The sequence below is a fragment of the Dipodomys spectabilis genome, unplaced genomic scaffold (genome assembly GCF_019054845.1).
Source record: "Dipodomys spectabilis isolate Male_0828 unplaced genomic scaffold, ASM1905484v1 ptg000179l, whole genome shotgun sequence".
Lineage (NCBI taxonomy): Eukaryota > Metazoa > Chordata > Mammalia > Rodentia > Heteromyidae > Dipodomys > Dipodomys spectabilis.
Window position 1 is genome coordinate 9895761 of NW_024870856.1, and position 19514 is coordinate 9915274.

General features: G+C 48.3%; 1 protein-coding gene across 1 annotated transcript in view; it reads right to left on the reverse strand.

Annotated features, from left to right (window-relative positions):
* Adamts16 (ADAM metallopeptidase with thrombospondin type 1 motif 16) overlaps positions 1–3829 on the reverse strand; it is a 99946-nt gene extending 96117 nt beyond the window's left edge. Inside the window, exons 1-2 of the mRNA XM_042695198.1 lie at positions 3746–3829; positions 3524–3623 (exon numbers count right to left, since the gene is read on the reverse strand). Coding sequence (XP_042551132.1) covers positions 3524–3623; positions 3746–3829 — 184 coding nt within the window. The remainder of the gene's footprint in view (positions 1–3523; positions 3624–3745) is intronic.
* Between the last annotated feature and the right edge of the window lie 15685 nt (positions 3830–19514).

Sequence of the window (19514 nt, forward strand, 5' to 3'; positions counted from 1 at the left end):
GACTCTGGGTGATGGGTTTGGATATTTTAACCATTTATATCTCGCTCCACTTTAATTCCTAACCCTCAGCTGGTAAAACATCTGGGAAGGTCACCACCGGTTCTCAAGAGACAGCAGGCGCTGCCTGTGCAGCTCACTGTACCCTCCCAGAGAACGAGCGGGGAGGGACCCACAGAGGAACCACCTGCCGCTGGCTCTCAATGGCTCTCAGCTGAGGACGACTTCCTGACCCCCCACACCCACCCCAGGGCATTGGCACTCTCTGCAGACACAAAGAGAAAAGGCAGAATGGTGCTCCGAGACACTGGAGGAATCCCGGACTGCTATTACACATTTGGCCAGGACAACCCCCAGAAGAAAACACCACCATGGTCAAGGGCTAGAACCCTTGAGTCTTTCAAGAAATTCCTCCTAAAGACCAAATATGTGTGGACGCACGTGGAAAGGTCATGGTTAAAGAATGAAACACACAACGTAAGTGAAGCATCTACACCCGCACTCCCTATCCGGAGAGAAGTCAAAGGACAGCCACCGTAAACTGAAGCAATTAGCCTAATTTCATGCTCATGTTCCAAGATAATCTCCAAAGTCAACGGTTGGGATTTCAAAAAAGAAAGGAAGGAGAGAGAAAGAGAGAAGTGGGAGGGAGGGGAAGGAAGAAGGGAATGAGGAAGGAAGGAAGGAAGGAAAGAAGGAAGGAAAGAAGGAAGGCAGAAAGGAAGGAAAGAAGGGAGGAAGGAAGGAAGGCAGGGAGGGAGGAAGGAAGGAAGGAAAGAGGGAGGGAGGAAGGGAGGGAGGGAGGAAGGAAGGAAGGAAAGAGGGAGGAAGGGAGGGAAGGAGGGAGGAAGGAAGGAGGGACGGAGGAAGAGAGGAAGGGAAGAAGGGCGAAAAGGAAGGAAGGGGAGTAACTGTCACTGGTTGAGAAGTCTTGACTAAGACTTTTTAAGAATTCATTTTTAAGAATTCATTTCTTAAAAATTCAGAGATGGTTGCCAAACTCAGTACCTCAACTGCTTGATTTCAAGTTTTCTTGACCGTAGCATCAAATACAGGAAGAGGTTGGTTGAGGAGCAAGTGCGCTGGGCTGACAGGGGGGAGTGTCCCAGGGCTGACCTCGTGTGCTGCTGCTTGCTCTGTGTTCTGTAAGATCATGGTGATGGGAATACTGATGCTAGCAGAAGCAGTGAATGCTACAAATGGGAGCCCAACAGCTCTGCCCGGAACCCCAAAGGCTGCAACCAAGCACTTACAAATGGTTCTCAGTTTGGTTTCACAATAGATAATAGATGTCTGAGTATAAAACATACAAACTGGGAATACACGTGCACCTACACATCACACATTTTTATGTCCAGTTTAAGACCATCCTAAAGACTTTCAAACCTTGCCCTAAACACCAAATTTACTTTGGAATTTCAAAGGCTGATAATCTGTGATATGTCCATGGACTTGTGCTAAGCACCATTTCCATTACACAGGTGAATCTTTGCAGAAGGCATGTGAGTCTCTCTGTTACTTTTTACAGAATAAACAGTAATACCTGGGTACCGGTGACTCACACCTGCCATTAGCTATTCAGGAGGCGGAGATTCGAGAATTGTGGTTCGAAGCCATCCTGGACAGGAAAGTCTGTGAGACTCTTACCTCCAATAAACTGCTCAGAAAAAGCTGGGAGTGGCGCTGTGGCTCAAGTGGCAGAGTGCTAGTCTTGAGCAAAAGAAGCTCAGGGACAGCGCCCAGACCTACTGTTCAAACCCCAAACTGGCAAAAAAAACAAAAAGAATAAAAGTAATGCCAAATCAGCAAAAGGAAATCTATATATTCATATCTGAAAAATAGAGCTCAACTCTACTCAGTGTTGTCTCAGGAATCCCTGGCATCCTCTTTTCTAGTGCACAGTAACTGCAGACACTCAGAAAATTTACAACAGCACTTGGAGGTCTTGCTTTTGTCCGCATACATGGAGCAACAGAGTTATTTCCCAGCCAGCTTGTGCGTGGGTAGGGCAGCAAGCTGACACAAGGCCGACAAAGAGGGCTCGCCAATTCCCGTCCTCCGGCTCTAGCAAAGAACATGGCCACACAACCTCCAGCTCTAGCAAGGAACATGGCCACACAACCTCTGATGTGCAGGGAACACTTTCTCCTGTCTCCCCTGGTAGACCTTTGATACTGAGGCTTGATGTGGCCCAGGCGCTGGGGGGAGGCATGCACACTGAGCTAGAACTTCCCTCTGACTTCCAGTGTGAGCAAATGGGTGGGGACCCCCGCTAAGATGCCAGGCAGAGAGAGAAAGCAGCTCGCTGCACAGGCTCACCCGAGTCAGGGAAGGAAGCCCTCCGCCTCAGGCAGGAAGCTGTGCCATGTTTTTTTAAGATCATGTTATTTTAATGAAGATTGAAAAATTCTATGAAGTACACACACACACACACATACACACACACACACACTCACACACACGCAGAATCCCGAATCCCTAAGACTTAAGAAAAATCTCAAATGATAAACGCAAAGGTCAAGTTATTTGTGGTAAAGTGAGTCATAAGAGGAGCACTGACGTTCACTGGAACAACCTTCAGAAGTGGGGGTGGGGAGGGGTGTGTCAAACATCCAGGTAATTAGCTCTGTCTTCCCAACCCGGGTGACTGGATCTGAAGTCCCTGCTGCTTTCCCCTGGCTCCCTCTGCTGGACCTCGGAAGACCTTGATCTTCTGACATGGAACCCAGTCCCACAGAAGGCAGACTTGAGACTGAGCAGGGAGAAGAGCAACGTTGAACACCTCCATGAAGCCTCAGGTAGGTCGATCAAGACGGAGTTAGCAGGCGTGCAATCCGGTGAGTTCTCTGAGAACACGCGGCGGTCGTCACACCCACTGCGCCAGGACCCCTCCATGTGGACGCTGGAGCTGGAGCTGGGCGTGGGAATCCACGGGGCTCGGCTTCCAGGGGAGCTGATGTTTGCCTTCGCCTTTCCATCCCCCGCGGGGCCGCGGCGGGCTGGGCACCAGGGCAGAGGTGAAGGGCAGAGGGCAGAGGGACCCTGGACCCCAACTCACATGGCCACGCGCACGCTGCCCACGGCGGCACCGGCGCCAGGCAGCCGTTTAAGGAGTGGCGAGGTTCAGCGAGGCCAGAGCCCCGCGCCGGCCAGGCGCCGAGGCTAAGAAGCCGAACTCCCTGGAAGAGCGGCCGCTGTCTCCTGTGTGACAGGCGGAGGCGAGGAGACAGCGGACAGGGAGGAGGACGGAGGGGGCACTGCTTCTCTACTCACTCAGATACGGTCACGACAAAGTGCAGGCATCACTCAAGATTTTTCCTGAACAAGTGTGTGTGTGCATGCGTGTGTGAGCGTGTATGTGCGTGTGTGTGCGTGCGCGCAATGTCCCGGCTAGGGCGCAGCTCCTGCTTTCCAGGAATGGAAGCGCCAGTGCCATGCGCTCCCGCGCGCTCCGCGGGGAGCGGGGACGAAGCTGTCCCGCGAGCAGCGGGCGCGGGCATCACAGCCTCCACCCGCCCCGACTTACCGCCTCGCTCCGCTCCGTCGGGCCGCTCCACGGCAGGGGGGCTCGGGGCGCCGGGGCGCCCGGCCGCGATCGCTGCGGGTCCCAGGGCGCACGCGGGTGCCTGCGGGGAAACGGCCGCGACGGGGGGTTCGTGAGGTGGCCGGGACAGGGGGGAGGCTGCGGGGACGCGGGGAGGGAAGGGGACACCGGGCGGGCCAGGGCGCGCGGCGGGCGCGGACTCACCTGCAGAAGGACGCCGGCCAGCAGCAGCCCTCGGAGCCCCAGGCCGGCCCCGACGCCGCGCTCCGCGGTCCTCGCTGCGCCCATGGCTCAGTCTCCCGGGCCTCGCCCAGGAGCGCCCGGCCGGCGGGAGTCGGCGGGCCGCGGCGGGACCAGGCCGGGAGCCAGCGTGCGGAGGCGCCGAGCCGGGCTGCAGCCCGCGGTGCCCACTGTGGCTCCGCCACCGCGTCGGCCGCGGTTATTACTGCAGCGCGGCCCGGTGCGGCGCGGGGGGCGGAGTGGCGGGGGGGGGGGGCGGCGGCGGGGCGGCGGGGCCCCCTCCCGGGCGCGGGGGAGGGCAGGGCGAGGGGGCGGGAGGACAGAAGTGGGCGGGCAGGGAGGAGGGGAGCAGGTAGGGGGGAGGAGTCTGGAGATCCGACAGGCCCTACCGGACAGTGGGGTCCGCACTCACCCCTCGGTGCCCTGCGGACGAGACCGCGCAGGGGCGCGGGGCGCGGCCGGCGGCCGGCTGCCTGGTACCGTCCGGCCAGCTATTGGGGTGCGAGATCCCGAGCACAGTCTGCGCCTCGGGCTGAGCGCCGCTGCGCCCGGCCCTCACGCCCGCAGCAAGGGAAGCTGCGCCTGCTGCGCGAGCCCGGCGTGGGGCACTGGGGACTCCGCGAGAGCGAGCGTCCCCCTGGGGGTTGAGGCTCTGGGGACGGGGACGCAGGAGCAGGCGCGTCGTCCGCCGCCAGCCCCGGCCAGATCGCGGGGCGCGAGGCATGGTGCCGGCCGCGGGGCGCGAGGCGCGCAGCCGATGCGGGTAGAGCGGCCCAGGGCCGTGCGCGCTGCGCAGCCCGATCGCCCAGCGGACGCCCGCTGCCTGGGCGCCTCCTGCCGCCCGGGGTTTTTAATGTGAGCGGGGCACGTGGACACCAGTGCCCGGTCGCTTAGCGAGTGCTCGCGTGTAAGTGTTGCACGCGTGTGGAAGTGCGCGTGGCTGCTCTGGCCCGCACTCAGCGGGAGGGCTGCGCGGCTGGGCCTCGCTGTGCAGGGGCTGGGCCGGGGCTGGGCAGGCCTGGAGCTGTCCAGGATGCCCCGGGGGCGGGGACCGCACACCTTCTCCCAATCTCAAAACGTCGCGTGTTTCCTAAGTGTGGTTTTGAAGGACCTCAGAGGGCATCGATTTAACAGGAAAGGGAATCGGGCTTCCCTGGTGGAGAGGTCCTGTGTAGAGGGGTCCCGGGCTCCTCCGGGCTTGCTTTGATTAATCCAGGCTGACACCGGGGAAAGGGAAGGGCTGACATGGAAGGAAGGATTCGCTCTCAGGCTTTTCTTCCCCCTTCTTTTGCAAGTCCTTAATGTGTGTCTTTCCATGGTGATGGGAAGTTTGCATTTCCTTTGTGCCCAGAACTCAGGCATCAGTCATCTTGCACAAACGACCCTTCCTGGGAGAGCGCAGCAGGGCCAGCTAGTGAGCGAAAGCTCATGGCACCGTCTGGATGTCAGGACAGAGCAACAGGAGTCGGTGGAGACTGACTAGAGGAAAGCAGAACACACCTAGCTCTTCTCTTGAAGAGATGGCTGGCCCCGGATCGGATCTAATCTGGAAAAAGAAGATAGAAATCCAAATTTGGAAATTTTCTCCATTAGAAAAACGCGCCACTGAAACAGTTCTGAGGGTAAACATAAGGATGCAAGTGGACTCAAACTGAAGTTTGCCTTTGGAGATCTTAGTGCGCTAAACATTTAGGAAAATTATTAAAGTTTAAGCAATATTTTTTTTTAAGTACAACTGGGTTAAAGTAGGAAGACAAGGGAAAAAGGGAGAAACATCTTCTGCTTCCCACACCGGAAGTAGTTGGCCCCGGGTCCTGTGGCTAGCATGCAGGCTTTTTAATCTGGGCGAGTACAGGTGGTCATGTCCTGTAGCAGCCCCAATCCTTAGACAGTGGTCTGGAGGCCCAACCCACATGCAGGTGGCTGTCACAACTTCCTTTTGCCCAAACTGCATTTCATTCTTCCTATCTTTACCCAGTTAGGAGTAGTTCCCAGAGTTCCACTAGGTTCTCTTTTCCTTAGAGTTATGTAGAAACACTGCACCCTAGATCCAATCTGTCTTGCTGCCTGAGTTTTTAAGTAAAGTTTTATTGAAACACAGCCCATTGGTTGAGATGTTGCCTGTGACTTCTTCCATAAAGGCTGGGTTGAGCTGTTGTAACCTGTATTGTATGGTCTGCACAACCAAAACAGTTTACACGCTGGCTCCTTAGAGAAGAAATGTGCCCGGAGCACTGCTCACTCCAGTTACAGCACTGCTCACTCCAGTCACGCGCAGCACTTGTCTTCTTGCTGACCGCAGGCTCTCATTTAAGAACTTGTCATAGACAAATAAAACCAAAGGATCTTAGATAGAGCATGAGATGTGTTCTTCTTGATCAACGGAGCTTGTAAAATCAAAGAAGCCGGAGCCAGCTCTCTCAAGGGAACAGTGTTTCTCTCCAGGGAACAGCACTTCAGATCAGAAAGAGGAAGTAGGGTCATAGTCTTTTTCTAGACTGTGTGAACTCTAAACCAAAGCAGTGCAAACAGGCATACTATTTTGAACAAAACCCACCCTGTGCACAGCTGGCCTAGTGGAGGACTTTGGAGGACCAGCTCCCTGAGCTCTGCCTTTTGTGCCATTCCACTCACAGCTGCAGGCAGACAGGCAGGCTGGCACGGCAGCTGGACTTTCATTGGCCATGGGCAGATCAGGGAGAAACCATCACTAGCCTGCAGTTCCTGTCCTCTTCTGAAAGATTAAAGTCCCCATGTGTCACTTTATATGGACTAGAAGACATGTCACAACTCCATTGACCCAAACCAATATTGCTAAGTTACTTCTCAGGCTGGAGATTCCACCCCTCCTTGGGGGTCCCAGAGGAGAAGCCAAGCCCCAGAGAGGTCGGGCAAGCCGGCTGACACCACCGGTTCCCATGGGGCCTCCCTAGCCCTGTGGCAGGAAGGGACACACTGGAGCAGGCTCCCGACCCTTATTCTACTCTAGCCTTTTACTTCCTTCCCCCAAAGGGTGGTTTAGAGGCTTAAAGCCCAGAGACATTCCCTAAAATGGAAACAAAAATATAAGATAGGAAGAAACAAGCAAAGTACATTTTCACATAAGAATTTTGAATTCTCAATCTGAGCTTGAAATAAGGGTGGGACCCTGGGTCCTGGGGATCTCATGCACCCACCCTGAAGGCTGACCAGGACTAACTGGAAGTTGGAAGACACTGGGAGCAACACACTCGGCCAGCTGACAAGCACCGGCCTGTCCAGGTCTGATCAGATCCCCATGTGAGTCCTGCGTGAGCGTGGTCCCTGGAGTGCTCAGCAGGACTGCAGGATTACCCACACTGGGTCCAGTGGCCACCCCGATGCTACCCTCTTGTACCCCAGAGGTGTGTGAGAGTCCAGGAAAATGATGATGACTGCGTCGCTGAGCACGCCCCTGAATTTGCAGTCCTCCTCTTAGAGACTTTGCTCTTCTCAGATAAAAGAAGAAAGGAGAATTGGATCTGTGGCCCAGGCAACACTTGGGGCCTGGATTCAAAATAAGGTGTGTGTGACAGCCTCTCCCTTTCTATCTAAATGTAGGAATGGAGATTCCACCATCCTCAACACCACCATCCCATTATTATATAACGCAAGTAGTTATTTAATGCACATCTGAATAACACATTATAACTGAGAGCTACCCAATAATCCATCAATTCCACTCCTGGGCACTTACCTAAAAGTGCACAGACCAGGATCAGTAAAAGCAGCCCTACACCCACGTTCATCGCATCCCTATTCACCGTAGCCTAGATATGCAATCAGCCCAGATGCCCCCAATGGATGAATGGATCAAGAAAATGTGGTATGTATACACAATGGAATTTTGCTCATCCATTCAAAGAGTGATACTGTACCATTAATTAAAAAGTGGAAAGGCCTGGAAAAATGTCTATGAAGTAAGTCAGGCCCAGAGAGAAAAAGAATGCATGTTTTCCCTTATACATGGAAGCTAGAGTTAACTTATAGACTTACAAGTAAATGAATTAGATGGAATGCATACAGATGTCTTCAGTGAAACGTGGTGGATTTGAGGGAGAACTCAGTGCAGTCCCTTAGAAAGGCACAGTCAAATTTCAACGAAATGAACACCAAGGAGTGGGTCCTTGAAAGAGATGGGGTGGGGTCAAGAGGAAAGGGCTAGGTGAATGAAGACAAGAATAGGAGAGAATGGAGTCAAGAATTCAACGTAGATCCTACCAAATGAGGAAGTGTGAGGGGAGAGAAGGGGAGGGGAGGGATGGGGGAGAATGTGGAAAGGGGTGACTGATTAAGATGCATGGTTGTCATGGAATGATTTGGTGAATGGCTTGTACAACTACTTAAAGATAATTAAAAACATGACATACTGCATACGGACTTTATAATTTATTCACCTTGAAATGAGCGTCAGGATCTGGCAAGCCCTTTCCTGCAGTGCTGATGCTTCCCACATCTGGAAGGGACCTGGCAGCCTGCCGTGTAGGCCTGCGGTCCAGGAGAGGGGCTCAGGTAGGTACAGCCTGCACATCTGATTTGGAGGAGCTCCCCGGACATTCCTTGAGCCCCCTGACAGGGACAGAAGCCTGGACAGTCTCACGGCCGTGGAGGGTGGGAGCGACACCGTGAGGATCCTGTGTCCTGCGGCTCCTGGGAGGGGAGCAGCACAGAGCCAGGCCTCAGAGCCTGCCCTGCGGCCGCTCCTAGCCTCTGAACAGAACTGGGCCAGCTCAGAATCATGCATGCTCTTGTGTGCATGCGTGCATTCACATGAGTGCTTATTTCACAGTTTGAGTGTGTATATCAAGTGTTCATGTATACATGTACATTTATCCATAAAGTGAGGTAAATTTGTTGGAGATATTTTTGACTACTTATTTAATGTGTATATTGTTATATTGTGTTTTTTCTCTTATGCTTGATTTCCCTCCCTCCCTTCCCCCATCCCATTCTCTTCTCTCCCTCCCTTCCTTCCCTCCCTCCTTCCTTCCTACTTTCCTCACTTTCCTCCTTCCTTCCTTCCTCCCTCCCTCCCTCTTTCCTTCCTCCCTCACTTCCTTCTTTCCTTCCCTCCTTCCTTCCTATCTTCCTCCCTCCCTCCCTCACTTCCCTCCTTCCCTCCTAACTTCCTTCTTTCCTTCCTTCCTTCCTTCCCTCCTTCTTTCCTTCCTCCCTCCCTCCGCTTCCCTCCTTCCTTCCTTCCTCCCTCTTTCCTTCCTTCTCTCCTTCCATCACTTCCCTCCCTCCCTCCTCCCTCCTTCCTCCCTCCCTCCCTCCCTCCTCCCTCCCTCCTCCCTCCTTCCCTCCCTCATTCCTTCCTTCCTTCCTTCCTTCCTTCCTTCCTTCCTTCCTTCCTTCCTTCCTTCCTTCCTTCCTTCCTTCCCTTCTTTCTTCCTTCCTTCCAGCATGGTTTCACTATGTAGTCTAGACTGGCCTCAAAGTCATGATCATCTACCCCAGCCTCCTGATGCTGGGATTGCAGGTGTGGTTAACTGTACCTGATTTCCTCCTTCTTGAAGCAAATCTTCAGGTTTTATTTCCTTGAAAGGAATTTCTCTTATAAAGATGTGCAGTCACGTTGGTTTCCATTGCATCTCAATCTCATTTGTCATGATTAATTATGAACAGTTGCTACTTATTAAATATCTACTATGGCAGGCCTTCCTCAGAAAGCCTGCAGTGCAGTGAGAAGACAAACACTGAATAATTGCTTTTGGTATTTTGGTAGTTATAACTTTTAAATACGGGGCTCTGTGCAGGTTGTTATTTCATTATTCTTGGGTTTTGTATTTTCTAAAAGTAAGCCCTGTTAAGATGAAGTTCTTTAGAATGAATTTGTCACCATAGTGACTTTTTCATGGGAATAGACAGATTGTTCCTGTCTGATTTGCCCCTAGTTTGCCCCAAGCATTTGTTCTGGTCTCCATTTCCTTTCCTGTCAAATTCTTTTTCTCCCTTCCTCCCTTTCTCTTCTTCCCACCTCAAGCCAGCCCCGCTATTCCGCGTGGGTCTGACTGGGCAGTATCCCCGGCACAGCTGTCAGCTGCCCAGGTCTGGACACAGCTTCCCAGGAGCGGAACGAAGGACTTACGTGCTGTTCAGCACCCTCCATTCTCCACAACCACCCCTTCCAGCCTCACCTTCACCTTGTCCCACACGTTTGTTTCCTATATTTACTTAACCTCCACTAAATACTATTTTCTGGGTGGCTCATGCCTGTAATCCTAGCTACTCAGGAGGGAGCTGAGATCTGAGGATCATGGCTCAAAACCCACTCAGGCGGGAAAATCCATGAGACTCCTATCTCCAATAAACTACTCCAAAAAAGCCGGAAGTGACTCTGTGGCTCAAGTGGTGGTAGAATGCTGGCCTTGAGCAGGAAGAGGCTCAGGGATGGCGCCCAGGCCTTGAGTTCAAGCCCCAGTACTGGCAAATAAATAAATCAACACTATTTTCTGAATAATCAGAGCATTAATCTTCACTTTAAACTTACTTACTCAATGCTGCTTGTATGGCTTTTTTCCCATGCCTATTTAATTTTATGACCAGTATGTATTTTTTAAATGTGTAAATCTGAGTTTTCACTTCTGTTTTAATCTCATACTTCTTTATGACTCTGAGGGCTTTTTTCTAAAACTTTTCTTCCGCTGTGCCTCCTCCCTATCTCCCTCTCTGATCATAAGTAATGGAGGGAAAGGTCCAGAAGGGACCGCTGAGCACAGCTCCAGCTGTCCTGGGGGCAGTCACCAGAACAACTGAGCAGGGGTGATTTATCTCTGGGCTCTGCTTTACCAAAAAGTCAACTCCAACTGCGAATAGAATTGGCATTCTTCTCTCTGAAATGCCACTGTTCAGAGCTGGCATTTGCTTTGGCAAGAAGTCTGGAGACCAGTTAGGCTTTGTTTTATTGGCAAATCATTTTGCTCATCATACAGGATCCTAAGATTTCTGCATGCTTTGACCTTGTGTTTCTAGGATGTGGCTGGCTGTGTGTTCATTTTGTCATTAATTTTGTCCAGAACATCATGAACTCTTTTAAACCTTATGTTCACTTTTTCTTTTTCTTCCTCCTAGCTTTGGAAAGGTTTATATATTTATTCATCTATTGTTGGGGGAGATATATTAAACAAATCATGTTTAACATTAAAACAGATAAACTGGGAGTTGAGATAAACCGCTGAAACTCTAAAATCATGAGGGCAAACGTTGAAAAAATAAATGCTCATACATATGTAACTGAGTAAGGTTAATAAAAATAGTGTGTTTCATATTTTCCAAAACGTTTTCAGGGCTCGTAGGAGAAGAGAGCAAAAGGTAAAGGCAAGTCCTGTAAAAAAAATTCTGTGTTACAAATGAGATAAGCTATACAAACTGCTGCATTTATATCTTTGAGGGTCATAGAAATTGGCTGAGATCCTCTGAAGAGTCAGAAAGTCCAAAAAGTGAAAGTGAGCAGAATCCACGTGAAGCACAAAGTAAAAAGGCTTTGACTGGGTAAAACAAAACAAGGTAACAACAAAACGATGAAAGTCAGGAAGCATAGGTGAGAGGAGGAAGTGTATAAATTACCATTAAACCAACTACATGCAATTGAGTAAATGAAGTTCTTACAAAATAACATCTTAGATTTTCTTTAAAAAGTAAGACATAATAATAAACTCAAAATGTGCATCTACTGCTAAGCATTGCTCAAATATTAAGTTAATCTTTCAATGAATATTAAGTTGGCTATTTGGTAGGTAAGTATAGTAAGACAGAGGAGAGGTTATGACCCCCGGGAATCTTTCCAAACCTCCAGAAATCTTTGCTCTCCCATGACAGAAGGGACCTGAGGAAGGCAGCATGCGTTGTATGGATTGTCATGAGGAGGGCTTACTTTATTTATTTACATACATATTTATTTATTGTAAAAATACGGTACTGAGGGGTTACAGTTACATGATTGGGTACATTTCCTGTGGAGCATTGTTACCTCTTCCTTTGTTTTTCCCTTACCATCCCTTCCCTCCCCACCTCCCCAACTCCTCCCTCCCGCCCCCCCCAACATTGTAAAGTTAGTTTTCAACATATGTCTTATACATCTCATTGTTACAATGGGTCAGCCTGCATCCCCATTTAAATATTCCACTATATTCCTTCCTCTCCCCAGATTACAAAAATGCATATACAAGATGCAAAACACCAGAATCAGTTATACCATGGGGGAAGAACATACAATAGAAACAAAAGAATTACATAGTACATTAAAAAAACTATAGCAAGAAAGAAAAAAAATCCACTTGTATCTCTGTCTTGGGGTACATTTTGCTTAACATCATCTTATATGGTCATGTGTACGTAGCCTTTGACCTTCTCTGCTTGTCCTGGACATGTACTTTCCCTTGCAAACAAGGGAAACCATGATACCTGTTTCTTTGTGCCTGACTTACCTCACTTAATATAATTTTACCAAGTCTTTCCATTTCCTAAAAAATGGGATGATGTCATTCTTTCTGATGAAGGCATAGAATTCCATTATACATATATATGTATCTATATGTGTATATATATATCACATTTTATTGATCCATTCATCTACTGAGGGGCATCTGGGTTGGTTCCATATCTTAGCTATGGTGAATAATGCTGCGATAAACATGGTTGTGCTGTTAGCTTTGATATGAACTAGTTTGTGACCATTTAGCAGAAAGAACAGTGTTGGAGGAATATCAATTCCAAATTTCAAACTCTACTACAAAGCCAAAGTAATAAAAACAGCTTTGTACTGGCACAAGAACAGACCTGAGGACCAATGGAATAGGACTGAAGACTCAGAAATGAAGCCACAAACCTATAGCCACATCTTTGACAAGGAAGCTAAAAAAATAGAATGGAAGAAAGACAGCTTTTTCAGTAAATGGTGCTGGCAAAACTGGTTGAATACCTGTGGAAAGCTAGATCTGTATATCACCCTGCAACCGAAATGGATCAAAGACCTTGAAATAAAGGGCTTACTTTAATGTTTGTCAAGGACTCGCTCAGGGCACAGAACCTGCAGTCTGAGTTTGAAACAGTTTCAATAAAATGTAATGCATTTAAATTAAACTCTTACTGTCGCTTAAAAAGAATCTAAATGAATGGGAAAATGGTTGGCCAACTAATATATACTCTGCACAAACACGCTTGCTTCCTTTGCTCTAAACATTGCTTCCAAGTCCAGTTGATTTACATGGGAAACAGTTCCAACGATCTTCCCAAAGTGAAGATTGCATCTCCTGAACACAGCCCAGCAGCGCTGCTGCAGCCAAAGACCAAACACTGCACAATGGCCGACTCCTTGCAAATCACATCTCACGCACAGATAACACGAACACGTGGTATCTATGCCCTTCAGATTCACAGGGATTAGGGCAGAGGAGAAACCACTCTTGTTCTCTTCAAAGGCTTCTGGAGAAATCTGGATAGCTCTCAGAGCAGAGGACTGTCAGCTGTGGGGCTCACACACCAGTGGTGCGGGACCCCAGTGCTTTGCTCAGTGACCTGGGATGGAGTCATGTGTGAATCAATGGCAGACACAGCATAACGAGCATCAAGCTGCCATTTCTGAGAAGTGTAATCCAGCTGTCTCATTCTGCTTCCCAGAGAGGAAGGCATTCATCTCATTCACCTCAAATTGTGAAAAAAAACTCTCAAAGTATGAAATTCCAAATTAATAACCAGATGCTGCTGCTTCACAGATGAAGGCTAGACTATGTCTCATCTCCTAACTCATGTTTCTTTTATGAACAAAGTTGTCTATATATCACTGGAACACAGAAGTTCTCATGACTCCTGACAATGGAGCCACAACTGCTTGTGAGGAGTTCGAATCCCAGCCCAATTTTCACATTTTCCTTACTGAAATAAAACCTCTTTGATTCTCTAGCTTCCTGTGTTGCAGAAGAACTTTTTAAACATGTCAAGTCTAGAAGTAAAAGTCCATATATGCTAAGGACATCTCTAAACATGCTAAGGACTTGTAATGCAACTTTGGAATTTGAAAATGAACCGAATATGTAATAGCTAAAAACAAGTAAATAATAGAAATGTAAATTATGTTTTTTTTAAAAAAAAATACTCTCTCTTGCAAATGTGTGGCATAGCCCTCCTAGCAAGGCCAGACACATTGACTTTGTCATTAGTTCAGACTTTCAAAAACTCACATACTCACAAATGAGAGGAAAACATGCACCTCTGTCCTTGTGAACCTGGCTTACTTAACATCCATCCCTTTGCAAACAACATAATTCTATTCTTCATTATTGTTGAATAATACTCCATTAGGTTAATGTACCATGTCTTCTCAATCCATTTACCAGTTGTGAAGTGTTTAGACTGTATCTATAGCTAGGTTCAAAGATGAACATGTTTGTAAACACACAAGAGCATGCAAACACATGCATTTGTATGTATTTATAACATATTTCAGAACATGTTTGTAATTGTGGAACTGAGAGAGGGTAGGAGAAGAGATTGTTAGAAGGTGAACAATATTGAAGTGTATGACATCTGTAAATGAAGATAACAAAACAAAACTTATCGAAGGTTGTCAAATTTAAATGAGAAGTATTATATGTTACTTAAATTGCATTAAATAGCAAAAATGGTGGACCATGGTGATTTAAGTTTAAGTAATTAATGTACTTATAGTGCAGGCCTAGCATTAGTTGATGATTTTGTTTTCTTTTTTTATTGGAGTTAGGGAAAAGAAGGCATATTTAGAATTCAAGTACAGAGAACAAATAAAAACACATCAGTCCTTCCCCTGGTATTCTGGGAATTGCTGTTTCAAGTCGGCTAAGCACAGGCTAGTTGATAGATGGAATAGGCAAATGCTAATGACTGGCAGGTGGGTTGGTGGTTAGTGATTGACAGGTAGGTGGAGCCAGGGCTCTGTACACCTGTAGAGCAGACTCACGGCTACAGGAGTCCTTTCTCAAGGGCAGGTGTGGATGTGCACCTGCACACAGGGAAAGAGAGGTTTTCTGCTTTAACTGGCAAGGGCCTCAGGGATGGTAATGACATTCTGCTCTCCCCCCTGTTTTCTTGCATAGTCATTAAGTCATTGTTCCTAGTATGTTCTTTCCTTTGGCTTTAAAGACATGGGGGCTTACAGCCAGGCCCAGAGAAACATAGGTCACATGCTTTCCCTCTTTTGTGGTAGCTAGAAGGTGCCTAGAATCTACAAATAAACACGCTGGTGGTAAGCAAGGAGTTACAAATGAATTAACTGAATTGTAATAGACAATGAAGAGTACAAATAGTATAATTCTTTAAAAAGGCGGCGTCAAAGCCCAACACAATAAGTACCAGGAAATGGGTACTTGCAAGCGGGGAGGTGGGGCAAAAAGGAGAGAGGTAGAAGAATGCAGGGGGAAGGGAGGAGAGTGCAGGGAAAAATTCAGTGTGTAAACCACAGACTTGAGACATATAAGGGAAAGGGTGGATCCAAGAGAGCGGAAGGGATGACCAAGATCAAGATACACTGCACACATAAACTGCAAGCTATCCAATACATAAACCGTAAGACAAGTACGAGAAGGGGTGTGGTGGAGGGATGGGTGAGACTGTGGAAAGGGGCACTGTGTTCATAAACTGCTTTGGTGAATGGTAACTCCTCTGTGCAACTACTCAAAGACAGTAAGAAAAGCATGGGGGTAGTGTATACAATTTTCCTGCTCACTGAATATTTTCTCTTAAGTATTCCTTCTCCCCTACTGATTTCCCACATCATATATCTGAGACACACACAGGGGCATTCCTTACTTTCTCAGTGGACATGGCGGGGATTCTCGGAATGTGGGAAGGGTTTTATTCCTGGGTCTGGCTCTGGGGACAGGGTTCTTCCGCACTAACCCCCTTCAGTCACTCTCACATATCCTTAACCTTGCAGCACACTGTGCTGCACCCGCACCCATCCTGACTAGATTCTTGCTAGTGTGGATGCTGGTGTATTTCAACAGGTCTTTCTACTGCAATATCAGTAGTTTGGCATGGAAGTTAAATATAAAATGTATCTGTCCCCCAAACTTGGTACGATTTTTAAATGAACCTTCATCTCAGAGTCCTCTGCCTTTCTCATCCTGCGCTGTTTGATAAAATCCTTACTATAAATCATATCTTCTGAGTTGAATGTTTTTTCACCCTTCGTCACTACCTGAGATTTGTTTGTTTCATGCAGGTACTAGGGCTTGAACTCAGGACCTAGGTGCTGTCCTTGAGCTTTTTGTTCAAGGTTAGCACTCTACCACTTAAGTCATAGCACTACTTCTGATTTTTTGGTGACTGACTGAAAAGTAAGAATCTCTCAGATTTTCCTGTCTGGGCTGGCTTCAAGCCATGATCCCCATGTGTTACCCTCCTGAGGAGCTAGGATGACAGGCATGACTCACAAGTTCCGAGATACAGCCTGGTAAAAACAACAGCTTCGAAAGTCAGATGAGCAGCACACTGCTCTGGGTAAACGAAACCATTCTTCATCTTAGGCTGACCTATGTGGTGGTGGAGCCTTTGTGCTTTGGTGTAGTTCTACTTTTGGCTTGAGCCAGTAAATCTCATTTTCAAATTTCAAATCATTAAAAAAATTAAATAATTTCATTAAAATTCTGGAATTCGATGTTTTCTTCACATGAAGTATTGCAGGCAACAGTAGGCTTAGAATGCTGAATATCCGAAGAAAAGATCCTCATTTTTTTAAAAGAAATCTGGGATTCACGTGAAGCAGAGATTAAGGTGTTCCCCACACTCAGATGCTCAAGCCCCCATGGGAGACTTGCTTGGTCCTTGGAGTTGGCTGGTCATACTCTTGGTGCAACTGAGGCTGTGAGGAGTGTACACAGTCAGCCACTAGTGCACAGGCCTGGGCTCTGGACGGAAGAGCCCTGCCTTTACCTCCAAGGATGGATGGCATTTGTGAGAGGGTCTGGATCTCATCTTCTGGACATCTTCTTGTCTGTCTGTTCTCAAGTTCCACCTAGGTCAGTGGAGGTGTGATCACTGGCCCTGACTGAGGCCCAGCTCCCTGGAGTCTGGATGATAGATAATAGAAGATTTTGTGTCTTTCCATTTTGTTGGGTTAAAAGGAAAAGTTTAAGCTGGACACCGGTGGCTCACACCTATAATCGTACCTAATCAGATGAGGTTCAAAGCCGGCCCAGGCAGGAAACTCCGTGACTCTTATCTCCAATAAACTACTAAAAAAAAGCCCAAAGTGGTGCTGTGGCTCAAGTGGTAGAGCTCTAGCCTTGAGCAAATGAAGCTCAGGGACAGTGCCCAGGAATGGCAGAAAAAGAAGGAGGAGGAGGAGGAGGAAGAGGAGGAGGAGAAAGGAGGAGGAGGAGGAGGAGGAGGAGAAGGAGAAGGAGAAGGAGAAGGAGAAGAACAACTTGAAGAACAACTTGAAGAAGAATAGTTTGATCTTCAAGTTTACAAAAAAAAGGGAAAGAAAATATTATTCCTAGAAAGAAACTTGAACAGATGTCCAGGTGGACCCCCAAGTCTGGGCCCTGGTATGTGTGGTAAGAGGTCCCTGCTTAGAGGATGGAGTGTGGACAGAACAAAGCAGCTTCTCTTGAGCTTTTAGATGGAGGGAGTTTCCTTACAGGTGTGGACCTGCAGGGGACCTGAGCTGCCGTCCCTGTGACTCCTCCCTCCTCAGTGGAATGTGTCAGTTGCACCTGTCCTGCTGAGTGTCCAGGAAGCCCATGCACAGAGCTTCTCTGGGTTCCCAGGCTCGCAGATGGACAGGCATCTCCTTCAGGATGACTTGCACCTTGGATGTCACCCACCTCTCATTTAGATTATACTTACATGAGCTGCTGCACTTTAGACTTTAGAGTTGAGGCTAGTCTGAGTTAAGTTGGGGGTGATGGGTAGATGGATATAAATAAAATAGATTTAGTTTGCATTTTGGTGGGATCAGGGGTTGAATACTGTGGGATAAATGTTTATACACTTTGTTGTTAATGCCTTGATCCCCTAATGTATGTGGAGACAGAGCCTGGAAGGTGATGCAAGTTAAATGAGATAGATAAGAACAGGAAGACAAATCAGATTTATCTCTCTTTCTTGCTCTCATGATGTGCAACTTGGACATGCCAGGAGAATACCCTTACCAGACGCGGACCCCTCAGGGGCCTTGGTCTGGGACTTCCAGCTCCACCACACAAAGTACTTCTGTTGTTTGAGTTGTCAGTCTCTGTGTGGTGTTTCTTACACACCTGGAGAACACTAACGTAGACCCAGGGAACTTGGTGGTTGGGAGATTCCAGGCAAATTCAGAAATGCAATCCAGAAAACTTGGCTTCATTGCTTACTTGATCTCTCCATGTATGTGTCATCACTGTCTCTGATTAAAAAGAAGCCTCGCGATTGTGATTCAGGTGTGGCGAGATCAACAGAAGAGAAGAGCATTGCCATTGGTAATCCAGTTGTCCCTGACAGGTATGGGAGGAGCCACGTGGCACGGTGATGGAAGACCACACAGGGAAACTCACTGTTCCTCAGGAGACAAGGTCGTGAGAGGACCCATTAGTACAGCTCTTTATAGAATCGAACAGGCCGAGAAAGAGAACAAGATTTAGGACGGGCGAGTTTTAATCCTTTCAGCAAGCTCTGGGGTATGAGACCTGTCCTGGCTGTCTGCAGCTTGGCTCTGGAAGATTACAGCAGGGACATCGCAGCCCTGGTGTAAGGACCCCAAGGCGGTCACGTGCATGGTCAGTGTCCCCTGGGGTTCACCTGAGCAGAATCTCTTGTAATTAAGCTCACGGAGTGAGTTATGCGTGGAAGGCTGTTCTAGTGAAAGCCTGCCCTATGTTGATGTCTGGAAACAGGAAAATTTAAAGGTATTTCTGTGTATCGTATTCCAAGCCAGAACAGACACTAGCAGTTTCCAAACGCCCTCCTTTTTCTCTTTTGGTGAGGATTTAGTATTAAAATGGCCTGGTCAGCTGTGTGCCTCACATGTAAGTACTAACGAAGGTCTTGTGTTTGTGCTGCTTTGAAGTTGTTAAACTGAGACAGATCATTAGATTAACACGTACCGTTCAAGCATCCCATTAGCCTCCAGCCTCCCCGCCGGGCGAAGGCGGCCTCAGGGACGCTAATTGGAAGCTGAGTTGGAAGCAAAGCTGTGGCAAGTTTCCCAGTCTTATGGTTCCCTGAGTCCTCGACTCCCTCTGTGTGTCTCCCGAAATCACCTCACCTCGGCAGCAGCTACACAGTGCCCCCCAGCCCAGGCCACAGAGAAGCAGAGAGGCAGCTCACGGCACCCCTCAATGACCCTAAACAAACTTTATAATTACATTCATACTCGCAGTCATACCTGTGATTAAAAACATTCTGTGTTTCTGAGGTCCTTCTCCTTGTAGCCTTCTACCCAATCAGAGGAATGTCCGTTTGCCACTGGGTCCTTCTACCCAATCAGAAGCATGCCTGTGCGCCACGGGGTCCGCCTCCTTGCAGTCCTCTACCCAATCAGAGGAATGTCCGCTTGCCAAAGGGTCCTCCTCACTTCTTCTCCTCGCAGCTTTCCACCCAATCAGAAGCATGTCTGTGTGCTACAGGGTCCTCCTACTTGTAGCCTTCTACCCAATCAGAAGAATGTCCGTTTTCTAGAGGAGTCATTGTCGTCGTCCTCCTCCTTCTCCTCGCAGCCTTCTACCCAATCAGAAGAAGGTCTGTGTGCCACCGGTTC